At 39.6% G+C, this 23,251-nt stretch overlaps 1 protein-coding gene across 5 annotated transcripts in view; it reads left to right on the forward strand.

The window, feature by feature from the left end:
- Positions 1–23,251, forward strand: part of tiam1b (TIAM Rac1 associated GEF 1b) — a 253,760-nt gene that overhangs the window by 140,820 nt on the left and 89,689 nt on the right. For all 5 annotated transcript variants that reach the window (XM_048602862.1, XM_048602859.1, XM_048602863.1 and 2 more), the window contains 3 exons: positions 3,739–3,840; positions 5,389–5,467; positions 11,176–11,265. In XM_048602862.1, coding sequence (XP_048458819.1) covers positions 3,739–3,840; positions 5,389–5,467; positions 11,176–11,265 — 271 coding nt within the window. The remainder of the gene's footprint in view (positions 1–3,738; positions 3,841–5,388; positions 5,468–11,175; positions 11,266–23,251) is intronic.

Consider the following 23,251-nt stretch of genomic DNA (forward strand, 5'->3'; position numbering starts at 1 on the left):
TAATTTTCTTCAAGACATCTACACAGTTATTATTCTCATGTTTCAGAGATCTATCCATAGATCCAGAAGGAGCTTTTGGATAAATATTAGCTATGAAGTCAACATCAATTTGTGAAAAATAGGTCGATTCTAACTAATCCAGTTGATTTATTTTGGGGCAGTCGCAGCCTGGACGAACAAAGAATTATCCATGAATGTTATCAAAATGTATTTCCAGGCAGCATTTGACCAGATTCTGCACAAGAGGTCATCAGCGTAACTGAGAGTATATTGAATTGGAGATAACCTTGGGTCATGTTTGGGAAATTGATTGACTTTGTCTCCAAAATCCAAAGGAATGTACCCTGACTGGTGTAACCAGTGATGTGCCCCATGGAACTGTTCTGTGGGCCTTGACATTCATTTATAAAATCATGAGGGGCATAAGTAATGTCAATAGCAAGGGTCTTTTTCCTACAGTGGCTGGGGGGTGCGGGAGATTCACAATTAAAGGACTTATTTTAAAGGTGAGAAGAGAAAGATTTAAAGGGGACCTGAGGGGCAACATTTTCACACAGGGTGGTTTGTATGTGGAATAAACTGCCAGAGGAAGTGGTAGATGCAGGTACAGTTAGACCTTCTAAAAGACATTTGGCTAGGTACATGAATAGGAAAGATTTAAAGGGATACATAGTAAACGCAGGTGAGTGGGACTAGTTGGCGTGAAATTTGGTCGGCGTGGACGAGTTGGACCAAAGGGTCTGTTTTCATGCTGTATGACTCTGACTCTATACTAGGATCACAAGCCCCTGTTTCTAGAATACATTTTATTCAAGAGCTGTATTGCAATGCCTGTAGTAAAGTTGATGTTGAAAAAGGGTAGTTTGTGGGTCAGAATGCCATAAACACAACATTTTTAATCAGTCAGTGACATGTTTGAGAGTTCCGTATGCATTTTCTGTAAATATTACCAAACAATGCTATCTTCAGTGTAAAAACAATTTTAATCAAGTTGAAATATGCCTGACATGGTCTGAATCACCATCAGTCACACATCAATTTGTGTATGTATGTTTTGACATTTATGACTTAATTCATGAAATATGTAAATATGAATATAGTGTGTTATGGATTGTTCTGATGCCGCCTTCCACATTATAACTTCTTGTTACCTGTGTTTTCTTTCCTGTCTCCTGCATCAGCTCATGCACATATACCTTTTTGTTTGATCTGCATCTTCTCACTTCAAATCACAATGTGAGTTAAGAACCTGAAGAGTTCTGGTATAGTAGTATGATTTGGATGTAAAGCAATCAACCATTTCATTACAGACTTTTAAGAGTCAGGCAATTGTATTTTAAAGTTCAGTGTTAAGATGTATAGTGCTTGTGGGGCAGGAACACTCACGTCTGATAGTGGTTTCCAAATTTTATTATTTAAATGGATAATTGGTGTCACACGGAACTGAGTACATAAATATACAGTCTTCTTTAATTAACTTGACAAGTTATTTTAAAAGCCTGCAATGAAATTTGGGATGCTGAATAGTTAGTTTCAGTAGATGCACTAAAACATTTTTTGCAAATGTTTTGCATATTAGTGAAATTGGTTAATTATTTAACCTTTTAACTATTTATGGCATTTGCTCAGTAAGTCACTTTGGAAATGTAATTCTTCTTCTCTAAAGTATGTATACATAAATTATCAATTAATATTACCATTAATTATGAAGTATGTAATAGTGTGCTTCGATTATTTTCTAACATTGTTTTTCTTTTTGAGTCAGGAATCCTGTTATTTACATTAAAAGTGTTCTCTTGTCACTAAGACGTGAGGTAGGGGTAGAGAAGTTTGTCTGAAACTGTTTTTAGAATACAGAGCTGCCTTTGTAATGATCTGTTAATGACCTCTTTATTTTATGTTGCTGAAAAAAGATCCTGAAAAGTTTTGTCTAATGAGGTTTCAAAGCCTTGCGATATAGTCCAGAGAAAGCTCTACCAAACAAAAGTCTAAATAATGGCCTACTCAGATAATATATCATATATAGCAATAAGACAAATTAGTACTGATAAGATTGCTTTACCTGTTCAACATTGTCAGCTTTTGGTATCATTTGGCAATGTCTGCTGAGCACTGTAAAATGAAAATAGAATAAAGCAATGGTTATAGATATTCAGTTACATGGTTTGTCGTTGGAAGATTTAAAAAAAAGCAAATATATGCTCCAAGATTAGTTTACTGCATTGATTTTTTTTCAGTATTATAGCACATTTTTTATGGACTTGTTTTTTGCTTTCTAGTTTGAAACGGATTCAATAGTCGGTTCAGGAAATCAAATTTGCTATCTATGCTAGGAACAAACAACAGAATGCCTGAGCTTGAACAAAGTCAGAGTGGTAGTCCCTGTGGATGTGCTGAACATTATTTTGTTTCCTCATTTTTGTCTTTACATTTGAATATTTTAATCAAATAAAGGAACTGAGCTCTTCATTAATTTCACAAATGACCACCTAAATATGTCTGTGCCTCAAATTTCAGTTACACTTTATCCGCATCTCTTGGCGAGAAGAGTAACAAAAATATTTAGCTATTATTCATAGAAATGATTTGTGTCCTTTTGTTTAAAGCAGTTACTGGTTTTCAGACTTCCAAGAATTTAATGTGTTTGCATCATGCATTGTAATTCCCTTTTGTAGCAGTCATTATTGCCCAGAACTCTAATAATGTAATTTCAACTGAGCTCTTCATGATATATTGTTATAGGAACTGGCATGCTTTGAACTAAATTGTTGTTCAAATATTACATTTATTTCTCCTTTGCTGGACAGTCATGGAAGACTTTAGACAAAATGTTTTTATCTTTCTCATATACCTCCAAGTTGAGTAAAAAAAAAGCCAAGCTATCAGGATATGTATATTTTTTGATAATATTCTAATATCTAAGTATTGTCAGAACAAATCAAAAATATTGAACTGAATCATAGTTATGATTGATAAAAGGAGTAGAGAGGATACAAAAAATTACAGGAATATTGCTAGAACTGGAAACTTTTAGATGTGAAGAAAGATTGAATATTCTGAACTTGTTCTCTTTGGTATAGAGGAGACACAGGGAAGTATACTTGAAGAGAATAAAATTGAGGGTCTAGATAAAATGAATGGGAAAGATGTATTTCGTGCGATAGAAAGGTCTGTAACCGTAGTGTGCACATTTAAATTAATTAATCAAAGGAATAATGAGGAGATGAGACTTTTTTTTTTAAAACCTGGAGAGTGTCAGGTATTGGGAACTCACTGCCTGAAACAGTGATAGAAGCATTGCTTTCACAAACTATTTCAGTGAAGACGCGGCTGTTGAGGCTATGAACCAAGAGCTGAACAGTGCACTTAGGCCGGATAGCTCTTTTTCTTGGATAGCACAGGCAAAACAGAATAAATGGCTGCCTCCTGTACTGTAGCTACATGCAAGATCAGATCTATTTGTGCTTCTGTTCAAGCGTTTCTATGTGTTAATAATGTTAATTTAATGAAGGAAATTTAAAGCAGCTTCCCCTTTCTCTCACCAAATCTGCAAAGCATTCAATCACTGATATTGCACAGAACTCATTGTGGAGCTAAGTAATTTCAAATCTCTTCCTGTGCTTATATGACATTAAGTTGATTTAAAATTAGATATCAGTCATTATATTTCTGTTAACTAGAACAAGGTGGAGTTTTTTTTACATACATCCAACCATTCCTAGTCTTTATATTTTGTAGGTACAATACTTGGAGCCAAGTGGTCACTATGTGCGTTTGAAGTTTACAGTGGACAACCAGGTTCAATATTATGTACCAAAGCAAGAGGATATTCATGAACTGGTAGGCAGCACAAATCTGGGTTTATCCAACTCAATAATGGTTACTTTTGACTGCCGAGGACAGTGGGAAATCTCTTGGCAATATGGCATACAAATGTAATAGTAAGAAAAGTTTAATTTCTTTTGTTCATTACCCTCAAGAAAGTCAGTTTGCAACAAGCAATGGCCTTTTCAACACAACATAATCAAACATTGCACTCACTGTCTTCTCACTTTTGTCTTGTTTTAAAGTTGTTAAGACAGCAATCAGAATTAATTGATATATGATGAGAAAACAAGCAAAAAGAAAATGTGGTTAAAAAATTATCTCAAAGAGAACATGCAAACATACAGACTAACTATACTGTTATACCACTCTGTTGAATTGCTGCAAAGCATTTATATTTTTAAGTCTCTTGTTTTTATCCTACATTTTCCCACTGGCATATTTTAACTTGCTGTCAATAGTTTTGACAGTAAAGAACTTGGGTGTTGCTGAAAGAAGACATGTTTTTTTTGAAGCTCTTTGTCTTGCACTCACCTGGACAATTCACAAGAAATACCAGTTTAAAGCAAAAACAATATTTTTACTCTGAGAAGAGTGTAAATATTGGTTGACAAGTGGACTATGATTGGTAGACGTGTTGCTATGGAGAATGCACTAATTAGATGATGACTGACTGTTAAGTGCAAAGCTTTGCTAAAATGTTATCACCTGTCTGCCACCTAATCACCACATACTCACTCACTCCAGCAGCTTTATAGGGGGCACATACAGGCTATTTTGCTGATCAGGGCCATAGCATTAACAGTCTTTCAGTGGGAGCAGCATTTCTGGCTGTTGATTTAATTATGGGCACTCTCTGGGCACTGCACTGTAACTGGAGGGAGTTCCCTGACTCCTTTGAACTTTGTGAGGTGTGCTGAAGTGTTAATGAGAGATATATGTGTGTATTGTGCCAAACACTGAATGGGGCCAAAAAATAGAGAATAAAGTCAATCCCTTTCCTCAAACATAAAAAAGGAAACAAATTTTAATCATCAGCATATAGAAGTACATATTATACCATGTCACACAATATTCAGTAAGTGTGTATAACATAACCTGTACCAGAAGATTTATTTTTCTGTATGGATTCTATTGGAATTTTTCTAGAATATAAGGGCTATGATGTTATAAAACTATTAAGGCATTTATTCTCAGTGTTACCTTTTTACTTAGTTTTTACACTTTGAGATGGCTATCAATAAGTTTTATTGATTATGCACATCATATGAGTAAATCTCTAAGCAACAGTCAAGATGGGAATGGTTAAAACAATAAATGTAAATACCATTATCTTGATGGTGCTATTACGAGAAATGTAAGTATGATAGTACATATTATCCAGCAGCAAATATGGACCACCAAGTTTACTGGATGAACTAAACACTGCAAATGAATATTTATTAACAAATGCATATAGATAAATATATTCTTTAATTGTTAGTTATTTCCAAGCAGCTTGCAATATCTTTCACTGTCACCCAGCCCATTCTGAAATTAACAGAAGCTATTTTGTTTTCTCAGTTGTACCAAGAAATTGAAATTTGCCCTAAAATTATTCATCGTGTTCAGTTTGACAAGTCTGATGCATCTGTTAGTTATGGTAAGGATCTGTGCTAAATTCTAATCAAGTATATATTGTATATACAATACAGATTTCTTACACATTTCTGTTTGTGTAATAATTGCCGGTTTGTTTTGTCAGTTGCACATTCCTGACATCCTCCATAAAAATAACATTAGTAATTTTCATAACTTTTGTGCAGCTTGTTCATATTGTAAAAATAAAGGCCAGTCTTGAAGCCAGTCTGAAATTGATTAGCTTGATTTGACTTTGGGGATAAGGTAATGATATAAACAGAGGCTCGGCTATAAGCAGATAACATTTGAAGTTGCTTAGTTTAAATTAACTGTATATTGAGTTTGTGTAACGTGCATGGCACCTTTTCTTTAAAATGCTTGACTGATTTTTTTTAGAAAGTAAACATAAACTTCAAATTAACTAGCTATATTGGAATGCTTTGAAATTGTGATTATTTCTGGAGAATTCAGTTATACGTCTAGGATATTTTTATGACCTTTGCATCTAGTCTGCTCAGCCATTCCTTGATATCATGTGGAGTGAATTGAATTTGGTGAAGATTAGCATCTGTGATCATGGAATCTCAGGCTGAAATAGATCATCCACTTTGGCATCTCTGACTGAAAATTACAGTCATTTTTTTTGCACGCATATGCTAGATTTCTCCATTATCGAGGATGGGGATATTGTGGAATCTCTTTCTCTGATTACTTGTTATCTGTCTGTTGATCTTCAAGACCGTGTGTGGCTGCACTTGAGAACTTTGATCTGATCCTTTGATTGCGGAATCACTTAACTTTCTATAGCATGTTGCTGTTCCTCCTTCATGTAGCATAGTGTTATGTCATCGTTTTACCAGTGATAATTCATTTTTAAGTATGCTTGGTGTTTTTTCCAATATGCCTATATTCTCCATTAAATCAGGATTGAATCCCTGACCTGATGGTAATGACAAAGTGAGGGATAAACTTGAGGTTACAAATTATGGTGGAGTATTAGACATCTTCTAATGACCGACCATACCTTCATTGTTATCCAGTTTAGAGCTGCTGGAATTATTCTGAATCTGTCCCATTTAGCATGATGATTGTGCCATGCAATTCAATAGGAGGTGTTCTTTCTTATAATAACAAGACCTTGTCGACACAGAAACTGTACAATGGTCACTCCTATCAATACAATCATGGAGAAAAGCTTCTAAACTAGAAAAGTGGGGATGAGTGCAAATATGTTTTTCCTTCATGTTTGTTCTCTTGTTATCTACTGCAGATCTGGAAATATATCTTTCAGGACTTGGCTAACTCAGTCAACAGTGGTGCTTCAGAGCTTTTGTTGGTGATAGGTGATGAAGTCCTTCAGCAGAGTTTATTCTGTACTGTTTCTACCCTCAATGTGTTTTCAAAACCAGTGTTCAATGTGATGAATCAGCTGCAGGAGAGCAGTAGGTGTGAAACAACAAGAAGTTCCCTTGTTCATGTTTGACTTAATGCCATGAGACTTGACATGATCTGGAGTCAGTATTGAGAATTCTCTGGACTAATCCTACCCATCTCGGCATCACAGTGTCCACTTCTGATGGTTTTGTCCTCCTGGTGCTCAGGACAATCTTGGGTGGTGGTCAAGGATTCTGAGACATTGGCTAAAAGATATGACTTTGTAGGATCACTATCAGTCACTTGCTTGTCTAATTTGTGGGATAGTTCTCCTAATTTTGACACAAGTCCTCAGTTGTTACTGACTGGATTATGACTTTTATAAGAGTGTTCGATGATGAAGATGTAATAGCCAACTCCAATCCCCTACCACCCCAGTGTCTACTTACACGTTATGCATAACAATCAGGAGTAGAACACGCAATCATTCACCTACCCAATCTAGGAGACCATTGCAGAAACTGTACTACAGCTGCTGAAAATAAGTATTCAAAAGGACACTACATTATAAGTAGAAAGTTCAACAGACCCAGATGATTTGCAGCCAGAAATTGGGGAAGATTTAGTGCAGCCACTAACTATGTAAGAGTTATGAAAATCTCTGGAAACTGCAATTATGCCAAAGAAACTGAAGGGTGCAAACTATTGCACACTGTCTAGCTGCAGTATAACTTCCATCTCCTTGTATTCTAGTTCTTCAGATCATTTTCTGTATTGGTATATTTCAGATATCAATCTAACAAATTTCTTCTGGACTGCCCTAAATTCATTTACATTGTTCCTTCAACAAGGAGACCAAAATTACATACTGATTTTTAGTGTCTCAAAATCAAAAGTTGCAGAGAATATGTTGGATAACGAAGTTGAGGCACAATGTCAGCCATAATCAATCAGGGTTTCATTCTTAGATAACAAGGTGTAGAGCTGGATGAACACAGCAGGCCAAGCAGCATCAGAGGAGCAGGAAGCCTGACGTTTCGGGCCTAGTCCCTTCTTCAGAAATGGGGGCGGGGAAGGGGGATCTGAAATAAATAGGGAGAGAGGGGGAGGCGGATAGAAGATGGATAGAGGAGAAGATAGGTGGAGAGGAGACAGACCGGTCAAAGAGGTACTGGCTCCATCCCCACCTCTTTGACCGGTACACAATAATAGCAAATGTAATAGTGCCACAACATGTACCTGTCAGGCTGATTCCTAATGTGACTTTTGAGAGAATATAGTCTACATTGTTTATCAGACTCTCTTTGAAAAATTTGTCAGTCTGAGAGATGGATGCACGAGGGCTGCTCGAATCAGATGTTTAGGAGTTTTAGAAGCTTTTCTTCAAAACTGATACCTACCCAGTGATCACCAACAAACGTGTATATTTTTATAAATGCATTTTAATTTTTTTTCAGGAGGTGACTGTACTCCAGTTTGCATTATCCCTGCTGACACACACCATCTCAACCTAATTCCTCTCTAATGCCTCCCCGCTCCACCCCCGATTTGTCTGAGGGTAGCTACCAGAGAGGCAAGTGGCCTAAATTCTATTCAGCCACATATGTTAAGTTGCTCCTTACAGATGTGGCAAGTACTAAAGCTTGCCCCAATCTGTTCAAATAAAGCTCAGGATCAGTATCTTTTGCGCAGGTTTGCGGGTTTTCAGTCTTGTGCTGGAAAGCTTGAACGCCATTGTGCACCCACTGAGATAATCAGTGTAATTTTCTAAGTGTCAGGCTAGGCTCCCATTGATTGGACATTAATTATGCCCTCATTAATGAGCACTTCAATCACAACTTCCGTTGTAACCATTGCGGTCGGAATACCTTCTAGTGTGTGAGGTTCCTTTCTGAAAGACATTAATGCTATTAGCAAACATATTATTGTTCAATTATCCTTCGACAAAAAAATTTACTTTCCCATCTAAACAGACTGAATATTTCCTGCATGATAAAATTGTCATTAAAAAATATGATTTATGTCAACAGAACACAACATCAAGTAGTGGTGAAGTCATTTTGAACAAGCCTTTTGGAAAGGCAATCAGGGCAGGACTTATACATTTAATAGTAAGGTCCTGCGGAGTGTTGCTGAACAAGGAGACGTTGGAGTGAAGGTTCATAGTTACTTGAAAGTGGAGTTCCAGGTAGACAGCATTGTGAAGAAGGCATTTGGTATGCTTGCCTGTATTGGTCAGTGCATTGAGTATAGGAGTTGGGAGGTTGTGTTGTGGTCGTACAGGACTTGGGTTAGGCCACTTTTGGAATATTGCATGCAATTCTGGTCTCCCTGCTATTGGAAGGATGTTGTTAAACTTGAAAGGGTTCAGAAAAGATTTACAAGGATGTTGCAAGGGTTGGAGGGTTTGAGCTATAGGGAGAGGCAGAGAGTTATTTTCCCTGGAGCCTCGGAGGCTGTGGTGTGACTTTATAGAGGTTTATAAAATCATGGGTATGGATAGAATGAATAGCCAAGATCTTTTCCCTGGGGTGGGGGAGTCCAAAACTAGAGGGCATAGGTTTAAGGTGACAGGGGAAAGATTTAAAAGGGACCTAAGGGGCAACTTTTTCTTGCAGTGGGTGGTGCATTATGGAATGAGCTGCAAGAGGAACTGGTGGAGGCTGGTACAAGAACAACATTTAAAAGGCATCTGGATAGGTATATGCATAGGAAGGGTTTAGAGGGATTTGGGCCAAATGCTGGCAAATGGAATTAGATTAATTTAGGATATCTGGTCGGCATGGACGAGTTGGATCGAAAGGTCTGTTTGCATGCTGTACAGCTCTATGACCCTCTGACCCTGGATGAAATGTGTCTGTCATCTTGAATCAAACCTCTATAATTGGTATGTTTCAATTGTGACAGGTGGTTCTTATGTTATAAGTTTTTTGTTCAGGAACTTGTAATGGAGAGAAACAGGCATTGGTGATCATTAATGTGAGCAAGATCTTTGCTCCTGCTGCATCCTGCTCATATCTCGTGCCACAACTGCCCCCCTCCCCCCCATCCCTTACTCAAAAAGAAGAATAAAGGAAGAATAATTTGTGCATTCACTTAGATGAGGACTGCAATTTGCAGAGCCAATCAGTTTTATATACATAAATGATCTGGAGGAAGGTATAGATGGTCTGATTAGCAAGTTTGCAGATGACACTAAGATTGGTGGAGTAGCAGATAGTGAAGGGGACTGTCGGAGAATGCAGCAGATTATAGATAGATTGGAGAGTTGGGCGGAGAAATGGCAGATGGAGTTCAATCCAGGCAAATGTGAGGTGATGCATTTTGGAAGATCCAATTCAAGAGCGAACTGTATAGTAATTGGAAAAGCCCTGGGGGAAATTGATGCACAGAGAGATCTGGGTGTTCAGGTCCATTGTACCCTGAAGGTGGCAACACAGGTCAATAGAGTGGTCAAGAAGGCATATGGCATGCTTTCATTCATCGGGCGGGGTATTGAGTACAAGAGTTGGCAGGTCATGTTACAGTTGTATAGGACTTTGGTTCGACCACATTTGGAATACTACGTACAGTTCTGGTCACCACATTACCAAAAGGATGTGGATGCTTTGGAGAGGGTGCAGAGGAGGTTCACCAGGATGTTGCCTGGTATGGAGGGCGCTGGCTATGAAGAGAAGTTGAGTAGATTAGGATTATTTACATTAGAAAGACAGAGGTTGAGGGGGGACCTGATTGAGGTCTACAAAATCATGAGAGGTATAGACAGAGTGGATAGCAAGAAGCTTTTTCCCAGAGTGGGGGACTCAATTACTAGGGGTCACGATTTCAAGGTGAGACGGGAAAAGTTTAAGGGAGATATGCGTGGAAAGTTCTTTACGTAGAGGGTGGTGGGTGCCTGGAACGCATTGCCAGCGGAGGTGGTAGAGGCAGGCACGATAGTGTCTTTAAGATGTATCTGGACAGATACATGAATGGGCAGGGAGCAGAGGGATACAGATCCAAATAGGCGACAGGTTTAGATAGAGGATCTGGATCAGCACAGGCTTGGAGGGCCGAAGGGCCTGTTCCTGTGCTGTAATTTTCTTTGTTCTTTGTTCTTTTTGTTATTATCATCTACGGGCAAATAGTGCAATGGGACACTCTCTTTATCCACATGAGTGATATCATGTGGGCATATAGGCCTCACATGGTGATATATAGGCCACAGCTGCAAATCTGTAATTGATTAATTAGCCCAGATCTCTAGATTAATACACCAGTAACATAATTATTATGCTGCCTTTTTCCTACTTTTGTAAGCACTTACTCAGCAGCGTTTAATTCTTATTTCTGTGATTTGTGTCTTTCTTTGTTTAGGATTTTGTGTGTCTTTAGTTGAAGAAGAGGGATCGCACCAGCAGATTATTATTACTGATGTAAAAGAAGGTGGTCTGGCTTCATCTAAAGGTAATTGGTTCTCTTCACACACATTTTTAGCTTCACGCTTTGAGGTTTTTGTTTCATTGAAAGAATATTTTTGTGTTTCATTTTATCTAGCAATCCACTATAGTTAAATATTGTTTAAGTAGGATCCTTTCTTTCTAAATTTGGGAAATATGTTTAGAAAAAGGCAGTTAATTAAATAATCCAATCTAAGTACATAAGAAGGCTATAGAGTTTTGCGGTGAGTGGAGCTGTGCCTAGAGCTGGCACAGCAGGTCCAGGGTTCAATTCCCTTCTCTTCCAGAGATGTGTATTAATGCATCTGAACAACATTACTAAAAACTATCTGTATGCATGTTTTTGCTTCTTTGACTCTATTCAGATCCTCACATAAAACCACCTTTTCAATCTGGCACTTGTAAAGAAAATTTAGCAGTATTTTCAAAAATGCCAAATGATTGCATTCTTAAATTGCTTCCTGTCTTAAGTACATACCAACATTGTCATTCTGGTTTTCATTATGGTTTTAATTACTTCTAGCCTTAGTGCAATCCTGGGGAAGACTATATAGCTGAGGCACCATGTGGAGGAGAAAATAAAGAGAAAACCCTTGAATAAGATGTTTTAAGTAAAAATTGAGAATTTTTCCCATTGAAGTTTTCACTGAATTTGGGATTCATAGTCATACATTTTCCACTTTGATATTTCTTAGCTTGATAAAGTTCTGCCTGTTTCCTTTGCCAAAGACATTGTGCTGATGCATATGTTGTTTGAAGTCTCAAAAATGTTCAGAATAATCTGTATTTTTGATGCATGTATCCTTGAGAATGATCAAACAATAAAATGTTGGATATCTTAAAGAAAATAGAAATGTCAGAAATGCATAGTAGAATTGTCAACATCTGGAAAAAGAAAAGAGTGCATAAAGTTTTTTGTTGAGGCCAACCAAACCAAAGGAGAGAAATTCTTGTGACAAGCATAATCTCGATCTCCTGTAATTCCATTAGGCTTATATGCGCATCACCTCTTGGACAGTATAACAGAGGATGCCTGGTATGCATGAATTACTGCTTTAGCATAGCAATAATTTGTGTTTAAACTGCACTTTTTAAACTTGTGAAACATCCCAAGGGATTTCAAAGGCGTATTAGCAAAAACATTTGACACTGTGAACACCATAGAGATGTCAGAACTGAGCCTTTACTCCGCCCATTCTGGTGTCAATTTGGCAGCAGTAGACTTGTGATAACGAATTCACCACCTTGATATATACACTCGCTCTTTCTTGCTGACCTTATCTGCTTTGTTTACTGTACTGCTCCAACCTGACAAAGACATTACCAAGAGATAGCACATAGCTCAATGGACATTGACTTTTGAAGAATTCTGGGGAATTCCGATCGAGGAAGAATGGTGACACATTAGCAACCATGCATTCAATGGTAATAATGCAAATGAACACATCAATTCATCTTTTGATCTCTACCAGCATCAACAAACCCCCACCCCAAACCACCTCAAAGCTCATCGTCTCCCAACTCGGTAGTAGCTCGGTTCTACTTCCTTCTCAAAATCCACAAACAGGACTACATGGGCAGACCTATTGTTTCTGCCTGTTCCTTCCCCATAGAATTCATCTCACCCTACCTCAACTCAGTTTTTTGCTCCCCCTGTCCAGCCCCTTCCCACTTACATCCGCGATTCCTCTGATGCTTTACATCAATTTCAGAATTTCCAGTTTGCGGGCTCCAGCCACCACCTCTTTACCATGGGCGTGCAATCAACTTATACGTGCATCCCCCTTCTCGGCACTCTCCACTTCTTCCTGGAAAAAAGGCCTGAACCGTCCCCATCCATCACCGTCCTCCTCCACCTGGCCGAGCTCATCCTCATCCTTAACAGCTTCTCTTTTAACTCCCTTCACTTCCTTCAGGTCAAAGGGGTGGCCATGGGTACCTGCATGGGCCCCAGATATGCCAGACTTTTTGTGGGGTACGTGGGATATTCCTTGTTCCAGTCTTATTTGTATTACCTATAAATATGGGGAGTGACTAATGTTGTACCTTTGTTTAAGAGATGTAAAGAGAAGCCTGGGAACTACAGACTTGTGAGTCTGACTTCAGTGCTGGGTTAGTTGTTAGAAGTGATTCTGAAAGATAAGATTTACATGCATTTGGAGAGGCAAGGAGTGATTAGGGATAGTCAGCATGGTTTTGAGTGAGAGAAATTGTCTCTCACAAATTTAATTGAGTTTTTAGAGGAAGTAACCAAGAAGATTGATGAGAGCAGGAATCTGTGCTGGGTCCATTTTTGTTTGTCATTTATATAAATGATTTGGAAGAGAATATAGAAAACATGTTTGTGGATGACACCAAGATTGGCGGCATTGTGGATCATGAAGAAGGTTAACTAAGATTACGAAGAGATCCTGATCAATTGAGTCAATGGGTGGAAGAGTGGCAGATGAAGTTTAATATGGATAAATGTGAGGTGTTGTATTTTGGTAAAACAAATGAAGATAAGAGTTACAAAATTAAAAGCAGGGCCTTGGATAGCGTTATAGAACAGAAAGAGAGAGACCGAGGGGTTCAGGTACATAATTATTTGAAGTTTGCATCATATATAGATAGGGTGGTTAAGAAGGTGTTTAGCATGCTTGCCATCATTGCTCAGACCTTTGAGTATGGGAATTATGTTGAGGACAGGACATTGGTGAGGCTTCTTCTGGAGTACTGTGTTTAGTTCTGGTCTCCCTGCTGTAGGAAGGATATTACTAAGCTGGAGAAGGTTCAGTAGAGGTTTTTCAGGATGTTGCCAGGAATGGAGAGTTTGAATTATAAAGATTGGCTGGGACTTTTTCACTGGAGCATAGGAGGTTGAGAGGTGATCCTAAAAAATTTATAAAGTCATGAGGGTTTTAGTTAAGGTGAATGACAGGTGTCTTTTCCCCAGGTGGGGGATTTAAAGACTAAGGGGCATATTTTTAAGGTGAGAGGAGAAAGATTTGAAAAAGACATGGAGGCAGTTTTTTTTTTTACAAAGTGGTTCATGTGTGGAATGAACTGCCAGAGGTACAGATACAACATTTAAAAGACATTTAGATAAGTACATGAATGCGAAATGTTCAGAGGGATATGGGCCAAGTGCAGGCAGGTGGGATGAGTTTAGTTTGAGATTATGGTTGGCATGGATGTATTGGACTGAAGGGTCTGTTTCCATGCCGATGAATCTATTAATTATTGGTATTCTGCCACTAATAGCCGAATCTGGTTTATTGTCAGGAATGCCTTTCCCTTCAGCCTTGCTTTGATATATGATCCATCACATGCACTAACCATTATAGATACAATATTGTTTTATTGTCAAGATCTATCTCACATCCGCTTCCTAAACTAAAGCACATTTTCCTTATTTGAGCACCTCAGCATCTTCACACATCTCATGCAGTCCCCACCATCAACCAGTTCCAGTACTTTATTGTCTAGATCTTTACTCTTTATTCCCTACTTAGCCCTGGGAACAAACATCCATTCATTGTTGGCAACTTCAATTTTCCTTTTAAGTTTTCATTTCCTCACCCTTTGCCCTCCTGTTTTTATTTAACATAATCTTTTATATGAATCCACTTCTACAATCATCCATAGTAAACAAGGTGTGCATGATGCTAAGAAATCCTGATTATTAGTATACCTAACTTCCTTGTTTCTATTTCCAACCTTACCTCCAACCCTTGTAAACTACTAATTCCTCTTTATTAATTCCTGCTCCTGCCGAGTCCAAGCAAAGATCAGCCACGATCTTATTGAATGACCGAGCACGGTTGAGGGACCAGATGGTGTACTGCTGTGCCTATTTCTTATGTTCTTACATTCTTCCATACCTGCACTAATTTTTCTCTCTAACTGATAATGTACCTATGTCCTTCCACCAAACACAGCACTGGTGCTTGTGCTGGATTGTGGCAAGCTAGGACAATCCCTTTCTTTTACCCTCCAAGAGAAACTACCTCTTTGAAAACACTTCCTCTGCCTTCACTTCTCCAGCCCTTATATCAAATATGGGAAGTCTTTCCTGCAGCTGCAAAGTGAAATCCAGGAATGTGACAAGACTCTCCACTTCCGTGGATGCATGCAGTACCAACAACATCATGTAGGTCAAACCAACTTGCTTGATTAGCATGCCATTCACCAACTTAAATATTCACTGCCTCCACCATTCATGAACCGTGGCTCTCGTGTATACTATTCACAAAATGCATTGCAGCAACTCAACAAGCCCTCATCAAGAGCACCTTCTAATACTACACCTCTACCAGTTTAAAAGGACAAAGGTAACAAATGCATGGGAACACCGTCATGGCCAAGTTTCCTTCCAAGTTATACACCATCTTAATTTGGAAGTATAACCGCCATTCCTTCATTGAGGCTGGGTCAACATTTTTGAAACCTAATAGTCCTGTGAAATGGATCACAGTGGTTCAGGGTGGCTTAGCATTACCTTCAAGGGTAATAAATGCAGACCTTGCCAGCAAGATTTTACAATTCATGAACAAAGATGAATTGATAACAAAAACAGAAATTACTGGAAAGTCTCAGCAGGTCTGCCAGCATCTCTAGAGAGAAATCAGTTAACATTTCATGTCCAGAGACCCTTCTTCAGGACTGATGGTAGCAAGGAAAAGTTGGTTTGTATGCAGAAGATAGGATTGGGGAAAAGGGGGTAAGGAGTAAACGATAGAGGTGGAGATAGAGGCCAAAGAGAGAGTCCATAAAGAGAGAACGGTTGGACAAACAAAGGAATGGATAATGGTCAGTTTAGGAGAATGGATAGCTGCTAATAGTGGCTTCATTGAATATCTCTTCCATCTCCTGGGGTTCAACACAAAGATTACCTCTTTGATCTTTAAGTGGCCTTACTCTCTCTATAGTTGCTCTGTAGAATCTCTTTGGATTAACCTTCACCTTATTTGCCAAAGCTATCTCATATCCTTTCTTTGCCTTCCTGCTCTCCCTCTTAAAAATGGCCAAAACACTTTTGTACTGTTTAAGAGATTTATTTGAACCCAGTTGTTTATATCTAATATGATTGTTTTTATTCTTGACTAGAACCTCAATATCTTTTTTCATCCATTGTTATCTAATCCTACCAGCCTTACCTTTCACTCTAACAGGAACGTGGACTGCAATGGCATTGTAAACGGGCTTATTTGTGAGAAGGTACTTGTTCTTAACGAAAGATGTAATGTGTCTACTGAACCAGCAGAGAAAGCAGACAATGTTAGGTGAAAGGAGTACAGAAAGGTGTGATAGTTTAACTATCATGACATGTATAGTGTTGGACAATTGAAGTGAAGGAGATGAGACAGTTCACATACTGTTCTGTAAGAGGTTGGGACAGGTGGAAGATACTGAGTCATGAGAGGAGCCTTCATCTTGAGCCAGGGATGATGGCAGAGGTGAGGTTGGTAAGAAACTATCAGCCGAAAGGGAAGGATGAATTGAAAGGACATTTGTAAAACTAGAATCATTGACAATATAGAGCAGGTATGTCATATCGCTCAATATAGGGGATAAGGACACAGAAACATGATAGCACCAAAAATGCACACTAGGAGGGTGTGTAGCAGATGCAGAAGAAAACTTAAATAGCATGGACAGGCAGCAGAGAACATAGCTGAGCAAATAATTCCTTAGAATCAAGATTTGAAAATTAGAATAACTGGTACAGTGCATTGGTTGAGACCAGGCTATCTTGAAAGTTATGAAACAAGTTTCAAACGATTGTGGTCAGGTTCATGTCAATGGCTGAGTGACAGTGACTTTGTGTGTAAAATCTTCACAGAATCGCAAAATTGTTATGGTCAGAAGAAGGCTGTTCAGCCCATCATGTCTTATAGATTGTGACATTTTCTTAGGTATGCATGTTTATAAACTTTGTTAATGACAATTCTTATTTTATATTTTCTTAACGCTATTTGCTGCTTGGTCTTGTCCTCTTGGTTTCCATAACAAATGTAACTTTGCTGAATAGGCAATTGGGAAAAAAGCTGAAAATCGTTTCTGCACTTCTACATTACACCTAATATTGATTTCATGCATAAGCCTTGGGCAGTATCCAGTTCTAAGCTTTTAGAAACCAGTTTTGCCTTATGAGTAAAATTATATGGATCAAAATGAACATCAGTGAGTACAGCCAGTGAAGCTTGCAAGATCACCACTGCTTCTGCTTGGAGGTCAAATACTGAATGGAGACGTTTTGATCTCTAAAGCTATTCATTGCTATTTTTAACGTACTGATAGTAAGACAGCATTGAAATATTTTACTTAATAGTCATTGAAATTTATATTCATCTTAGTGGAAAAAGCAAAAAATCCAAGAATTCAGGCCATTCATTCACACACACAACGATACTGTGATCAGAATGATACTTTCAGCCTTTTAATGAATTCGTATCTACTGTCTGAATGGACAGTTTCAGTATGCTGTCTGAAAGTATCGTGGGAGTCATGTCACTAGATTAATAATCCAGAGGGTCTGGCGATACTATTATAACCCACTATGGCGGCTGATAGTTCTTAAAATATAATTAATTAACCTGTAGTATAAAGCTAGTCTTATTTAATGCTGACTGCAACTAGCATTGGCTGTAAAAACCCATTTGGTTCACTAATATCATTTAAGTAAGGTAATTTGCTATCCTTGGTTTGTGTGGCCTACTGACAGCAGATGGTCAGCAATGTGGTTGCCTTTTAGCCACACTCTGAAATGGCCTAGCAAACCACTCAATGCAAGGTCTCAGTATTATTTAAGTGGAGAAAAACTGCAGAAAGCTAGGGCTCAAAGGGACTTAGGGGTACTTGTTCATGAAACACAGAATACTAGCACACTGGTGCAGCAGGTGATAGGAGGGTTAATGGAATGTTGGCCCTGTGTTTCAAGAGGGTAGAGTGTAAGAGGAAGTCTTACTGCAATTATACAAGGTGCTGGTGAGACCACATCTGGATTACTGTGAGCAGTTTTGGTCCCCTTATTTAAAGAAAGGCATCCTTTTATTTAAGGCAGCTCAGGCAAAGTTCACTAAGATGATCCCCACTATAGAGGAATTGTCTGATGAGCAAAGGTTAAACAAGTTAGAACTCCACTCAATGGAATTTAGAAGATTGAGAGGTGATCTCATTGAAACATGTAGGATTCTTACAGGGTAAATCCTGAGAGGATGTTTCCCCTCATGGGAGTGTCTAGGACCAGTAGGCATAGTTACAGAATAAAGGGGTGCCAAATTAAGGCTGAGATGAGCAGGAATTCATTCTCAAAGAGAGGTGAGAGTCTTTGGAATTCCTTGCCATAGAGAGCTATGGCCACAGAGTCCTTGTGCATATTTAAGGCTGAAGTAGATTCCTGGTAAATAGGGAAATTGGGGGTTATCGGGAAAAGGCAGGAAAATGAACATGAGGAATGTCAGATCAGCCATGATCTTGTTGAATGGTGGAGCAGGATTGAGGTGCTAAATGGCTTACTCCTGTTCCTATTTCTTATTTTCTTACAGACCATTCCTAGCACCGCATTGTAGTATCCTATTTAATAGTCAGTAAAATTTGAGTTCAGTTTTGTGTGTGATGGAACTTTCAGGTCTCTGAAATAGCCTAGCAAGCCACTCACTGCAAGGGCACTGGGGATGGACAACAGATTCTAGCCTTGCCAGTGACACTCATATCCCATGAGAGAACGTAGGAAGAAAGAATTTGGGTTATACCCCCATTGATCTGACATGACTTTGGAAGATTTGCAGAACCTTGATTAAAGCTACGTAAGCATAATTCGGCTGACAAGGGCAACACAGAAGCTTGGCTCTCAGCTGTGTAACTGTGACAGATACAGAAAATATTTCTGAAGAAGGGTCCAGACCAGAAACATCAGCTTTCCTGCTCCTCTGATGCTGCTTGACCTGCTGTGTTCATCCAGCTCTACACCTTGTTATCTCAGAAGATATTGTTATGTGATATAGTCAGCACTCCACAGCAGGTGGCCCAAAAGTGAAAGAGGTTACTACCAATTACATTTAGACTTTAGCAGAGTTTAAAGGGGAGGTCTATTGTGGGTGGAGCAAGTGTTCAAAGTAGTTATACAATGCATTCTGTCATGGAAGAAAGCATACGAATGGCCCAACAGGTAAGCAAGATGTTCCAATGCACTGATGGTCTCAGTTGATGAGGTGTAGAGGAAAACATTTCCTCTATTCACTGGGAGGCAAGAAATGGTGGGACCAGATGTTCAATATCTGGAATTGAGCCATGAGAACCTGATATCATTTTTAAAAAATGTTCAGTGTCCTTACACTAGTGATCAAGATCAGTGCATACTCCTTCAAATGCCACATCCCATCTACTGCACCAACAAGACTCAGCAACTACTCAATGCATCACAGCCCAATCACACACCTGGCATGAATTTCTTATCGACCAGAATTCATGCCTAATGTTCATAACTTCACCTTACTTGTACACACTTAGCAATGCTTCATATCTCATGTTCACATCTTACAGCTCGTACATTCTATCATCTGTTCAACAATGAAGGCCATATCACCTATACTCACTGGCACACTCCCTTTTTTTACAGTGCAAACTGGAATGCGGCTGAATATCCTCACCCTGCCGGGGGAGATGTTGCTGGTGATCATTGCTGTAGCCATAGCCAACTTTATGACTGAAATGATAGAAGATGCTGACATCTCCTCTTTACATGGCACTTTTTATACATCCTATATATTCTTCTCATTTACAAGTTGCTGGTTGTACGAATATACACCTCTCATTTCTTCCCTATTCTCAACATGACCTTACTTTTGTCCTTCAACATACCCAAAAACTGAAACTTGACTGGGAAGTAATGGAAGAGCAATAGAAGGAAGAGCAAGTAAACAGCATCAACTTGGCCAGAATGCAAAAATAAAAAGCCAATGCAAGCATAAACGTTCAAAACTAAATCAAAGATTACAAGCATAAACAAGTCATTCAGATAATTCCCTCACAGCCTGTATACTGTTTTACTTTTGTTGTTTCTGTTACTGTTACACAGTGCTACCTCAGAGACTGCAGTGTGGATGTTGGAAGACTGCTGAATTTCAGTGAAGGAGACTGCTAATCATTTTTAGAGGATGACTTTGAACATGTGTGGCCAAGAGGAACTGGCTGCAGACTGTACCATCTCGGTTCAAATAACTCAAGTTTGGGCTGCCCTATGCACAAAGCATTTTATTGTGTGTACCCATTAGCTTTTTCTTGTGGGCTGTCCCATTGAAGTGCTGCACTGAGGCCTCTACAGCGGAACTCATGTATGACCTCACCCTTTGGCTGCCTATGCTTTCCTTGCCTTTTGTCTTAGATGTAGACAACCCATGTACCATTTGTCACCCTGTATAGAACCTATTTCTGTTCATCAGACCCAATCATACAGTCAGCAACAGAAAAGGAATTGTGGATAATTTTTCTGCACTAATCTAGCACATGACAAGCAGCTTTCATGGACATTAACCAGGAACTAAAATTATACTCACTGAGAGATCTCTGCAGCTGCAGTTCCCAGAGATCTCACTGGGTGGTAGTACAGCTCTGGGCATGATATTCCGCTTGATTTAATTCGATTTTGATTTTATTGTCATATGTGCCAAAATACAGTGAAAAGCCTTGTTTACGAGCGGTACAACAGATCACAGCAAGCAAAGGATACAGAGATCAAACAGACTTGGAGGCATACAGGTTACATTGCAGGTTATGTTGTTTGAAGCTGAAGTCCATTCAACAGTCTGATAACGGCCGGGAAGAAGCTGTTCTTGAACCTGCTTGTGCATGTGTTCAGGCTTCTGTATCTTCTGCCTGACGGAAGAGGTTGAAGGAGGTCATTACCAGGGTGTGATGGGTCATTGATGATGGAAGCCTTTCTGCAGCAGGGAGCTGTGTAAATAGAGTCCATGGATGGAAGGCTGGCTTCCGTGATGGTTTGGGCTGTGCGCACAACCTTCTGTAATTTCTTACGGTCCTGGGCAGAGCAGTTGCCGTACCAGGCTGTTATGCACCCAGACAGCATGCTTTCAATGGTGTATCTGTGGAAGTTGGTGAGGGACCTTGTGGACATGCCAAATTTCCTGAGCCACCTGAGGAAGAAGAGACTTTGTTGTGCCTTCTTGACTGTCACATTTATGTGAGAAGTTCAGGACAGATTGTTGGTTATTGTCACTCCGAGGAACTTGATGCTCTTCACTCTCTCAACCTCAGTTCTGTTGATGTAGATGGGGGCATGTTCTCCTCCTTTCTTTCTGAAGTCGATGATCAGTTCTTTAGTTTTGCCAACGTTGAGAGACAGATAGTTTTTATTACACCGCATCACCAAGCCCTCTATTTCCCTTGTGTATTTTGACTCGTCGTCATTAGATATCTGTCCCACTACGGTGATGTTGTCAGCAAACTTGTAGATGGCGTTCATTCAGAATTTGGCAACACAGTCATAGGTGTACAGGGAGTACAGTAGGGGACTGGGGATGCATCCTTAGGGGGCTCCGGTGTTGAGTGTGAATATGGAGAAGGTGCAGTTACTCATCCTCGTTGATTGTGGCCTCTGGGTCAGAAAGCTGAGGATCTAGTCGCAGAAGTCGGAGATCTGGCTCCCAGTCCAGCTAGTACTGTATGTGAAAGGAAAAAGGCACAAGGGGCAGAGTTTTATGTACCTTATGGAGGGGTTTACAGGTGAGTGGGTGGGGGAAGGTCCATAAAATTTCCCAGTGACCTCCCACAGTTTTACATTGGATGGAGAGGTGCAAGGTATTCTACCCACTCTTGCCCAGTTGAGGTCTGCAATGGGCAAATTATTGACCACTTAAGGGTCAGTTCACACTCAACCTCAACTTTAAGACTAGAGGAATTGAATGGCTGGGGGAAATTGAATAATTTATTGTCACGTGTATTCAATATAAAAATACAGTGAAAAGTGCGTACCTTTGCCGTGCATAGAAGGCGCCATTCATGTTAACTTAGAATAAGATACAAAGAATAACTTAAAAGTCCAACTTTCCTTTCCACTGCCACAGTCCCACCCCAGGCTTTCCAGCCCACACCCTGCTCTGGGCTGCCTTACTGGCCAGCCCAGTCTTGATCTGCCGCCATCACTCTGGCCAACGCTTGATCAGCTGTTACTGCAGGACACAACCTGCGTATTCAGCTCCTGCCACATTGTCCCTGGTCGTGACCCAGCTCCTTCCCAATGCCTTAGGTAGGCAATTAAAAGGGGTTGGGGGGGATAGAATTACTACAGAGGGAAAGAGAAAGGAGTAAAAAATAGGATGGATAAAGAAAGAAAGAGAAAGGGAACTGGCGAGCAGAGTGGGGCTCTGAATGGAGCGACTTACCCTGCCGCCATCTTGCATATTCATATAGCTTGGCAGGCCACCCTGCTTGGATTTTGTCTGGGTGGGGGGCTCTTATTGTGCTGTGGTTTCACAGCAGGACCCTCATGGAATACATCCCAAACTTTATTTTGAGGAAGTGGAAGATAACTGTGCATAGATTCTTTTTAACATGCGGTTGTCATTGCGCAAAAGCTATCGCACAGTATTAGCAGAGCAATTCCTTTGTCCAAGGCAGGGATATGTGAGATCATTTGAGATAAGGCTTTGCTGCACAGGTAGGCACTAACACACATATCATTTCTGCTACTACCTCCCCCTTCAAGATGTCTTCAGTCCTGCTTGCTTGTGGGCTGGTGCTGAAGCAAAGAGGAAGTTCGACGTCTAATAGTCCCAGTAAAATCACTGAAAATTAATTGCTGCAGGAGCAGTAAGCTGTATGACTACAATACTCAAGTAATGCTGTTGGTACAATCTGCTCACAGTAATGGCTCCTATCTTAGGTGTCTTGTCAGTCAGCAGCATAATCAACGCCGGCTGGAAACACATAAGTCATTCAAGATAGCAGGCAGCATTTATTCTTTGATAACAAGGTGTAGAGCTGGATGAACA

The sequence above is a fragment of the Rhincodon typus genome, chromosome 11 (assembly GCF_021869965.1).
Source record: "Rhincodon typus isolate 14 chromosome 11, sRhiTyp1.1, whole genome shotgun sequence".
NCBI classification, from domain to species: domain Eukaryota; kingdom Metazoa; phylum Chordata; class Chondrichthyes; order Orectolobiformes; family Rhincodontidae; genus Rhincodon; species Rhincodon typus.